This window comes from Nematolebias whitei, chromosome 16 (genome assembly GCF_014905685.2).
Source record: "Nematolebias whitei isolate Nwh7 chromosome 16, NemWhi1, whole genome shotgun sequence".
Taxonomy (NCBI): domain Eukaryota; kingdom Metazoa; phylum Chordata; class Actinopteri; order Cyprinodontiformes; family Rivulidae; genus Nematolebias; species Nematolebias whitei.
In genome coordinates this window covers 43,971,869-43,974,199 of record NC_056513.1, presented here as the reverse complement: position 1 = coordinate 43,974,199, position 2,331 = coordinate 43,971,869, and the positions used below count along the sequence as shown (strand labels likewise).

The following is a 2,331-nucleotide window of genomic DNA, read 5'->3' as shown; positions in this document are numbered from 1 at the left end:
GAGACCTGTCCAGGTGTCCCTGTGATGGACTGGAGACCTGTCCAGGTGTCCTTGTGATGGACTGGTGACCTGTCCAGGTGTCCCTGTGATGGACTGGAGACATGTCCAGGTGTCCCTGTGATGGACTGGAGACATGTCCAGGTGTCCCGTGCCTCTCGCACAGTGATAGCTGGACATGGGCACCAGTGACCCCCTGCAACCCAAAAAGGAAGAAGCGGGTAAAGATGGCGGATGGGTGGATTTTGTACAAGCTGTTAGTCTCAGTTGTTTTCAGAACACGTTTTAATTAATTTGATTGAGTTACAGCTACGGCTGTCCCTCACTACTTCGCGGTTCGTTTTTCGCAGATTCGCTACATCGCGGTTTTTCTAAATAAGAGTGGACATTACACAATTGGCTGAATGATGGATGAGTCATGGATTGTTTATTTAAAATAAATTATTTTAAATGAATTTGCACTGTGTGCAGTTCACACGTGCAGGTTAAGCTCCCTCCTGCAGCTGATCAGCTGATCTCCTTCTCGGACACGCACACACTCGTCCTGCTGCAGCAGCTTTGTGAAGGTTAACCCTTTGCTGTCCAGATGCACCGACTGACTTTTGTCTTCCAACTTAAAATTCAAAGTATGTCACATCGTAAAAATCATCATAATAACAAAATATAAAGTGTTCAAAGTTATTTTTAATTATTTTAAACTTCAGTGTTCAGTTGCTTCAGTGTCATTGATCAGGAAGTACATTTCTTCTCTGTGCTGCAGCATGAAGGGCTGAACCATTGATCTCCTGCTGTGTTTCTCTTCTCTACAATTTAAATTTAAATACTGTAACAAACACCTCAGCTGCTGTTTTTATGACGCTCCGGAGCATGTGACAAAGAGTAAACTCAAAGTGAGAGGGTTACCTGTCCCTCTTTCCTCTTGGGCGCTGACAGCATTTTTTAGTTTTATCGATGAGTGTGCTCATTGATCCTGACTTCCTCATTTTGATTTAAAAACAGCACAAACTGTTTTATTCATTTTGTTTTGTAGGTCAAAGTGTTTTATAAAACACACCTGAGTTAAAATGTTGCTGATCAATTTGAATGCATTATTATTTATTGATTACATTACATTTAATTTTTCATTATCAAACGGTCAAAAATGTTTACAGTTTAAAAAAAGATTTAATTTTTTTTCGGGCAAATTGATGCACTTTACGTTGTTTCTGTTACAGACTAAAAAAACAAAGTTAATAAAGTTATTGTTGTAAGTTGCTCTATATTCTTTTTTTCTTTAATGTTAACAGGAACACAAAGTTATACAGAGGTGTACGTATAACAATTTTATAGACAAATGATACTATTTACAGTCGCGGTGGAGAGTTGGGGGGGCACGAAATGTTTGCGTCTTCCTGGGGGGGCCTAAAAGAAAAGAATTGAGAAGCACCGGGTTAAGGTCACTTTGCTGCCGTCCTGAATCGCTTCCTCCAAAACGTTCTCAGTTGTACGTGTAGTTTCCTTTCAACTCTGTCCACTGGTTGATGCAACATTTAGCGAACATGACAGATGAACACATGCACAACCAAACAACAACAGTTTGCTTTTCTCTTCTGGTAACAACAACAACACCAACAATAATAATAATAATAATAATAATAATAATAATAATAATAATAATAATAATAATAATAATAATAATAATAGAATCAGGACGATTTAATAATTTTTAAGTTTCCATCTAAACATTATTCAGTTTTTCCAGATATATTCTATACTACCATGGGTGTATATATTCAGGTATTCATATATATATATATATATATATATATATATATATACAGTATATATATATATATATATATATGTATATATACACATTCATATATAAACTGGTCTCTCTTGTAAATGAGTCCTCAAGGCTCAACTTACCTTTATAGATAATGTTGACTGAATGTTTGCTATAACTGATGTTTTCTACAGTGCGTCAGTTACTGCGAGCTGGACGTTGGTGCCCTGAGTGGTCGTTGTTCTTGTCTTGTCCATGTCCGGGGGCTGAACTGGCCCACACTTGTCTAACGATGAGCTCCTGCTGCGTGCTGTGTGGTTCAAACTGACACACCTCATTTCTCATCCTATTAGTTTGTGCATGTTTTCTCTTGGCCACAGTAAATAACAAAAATACTAATAAATGTTGACTGTCTGCAGGTGGAGATCTCTAACACGGCTTCATCCTTGTCCTCCTCCTCATCCTCGTCCTCCTCGTCATCAGCAGGAGATAAAAAGGGCAAAGGTCGAACAGGATGGCCTCAGCATGTCTGGGCTCTGGAACTCAAACAGTAGTCCCCCCCCCCCCCC

General features: G+C 38.9%; 1 protein-coding gene across 1 annotated transcript in view; it reads left to right on the top strand.

Moving 5' to 3' along the window:
- hand2 (heart and neural crest derivatives expressed 2) overlaps positions 1-2,316 on the top strand; it is a 10,828-nt gene extending 8,512 nt beyond the window's left edge. The window contains exon 2 of the mRNA XM_037690019.1: positions 2,182-2,316. Within this exon, the coding sequence (XP_037545947.1) occupies positions 2,182-2,316 (135 nt within the window). The remainder of the gene's footprint in view (positions 1-2,181) is intronic.
- The last annotated feature ends 15 nt before the right edge of the window (positions 2,317-2,331 follow it).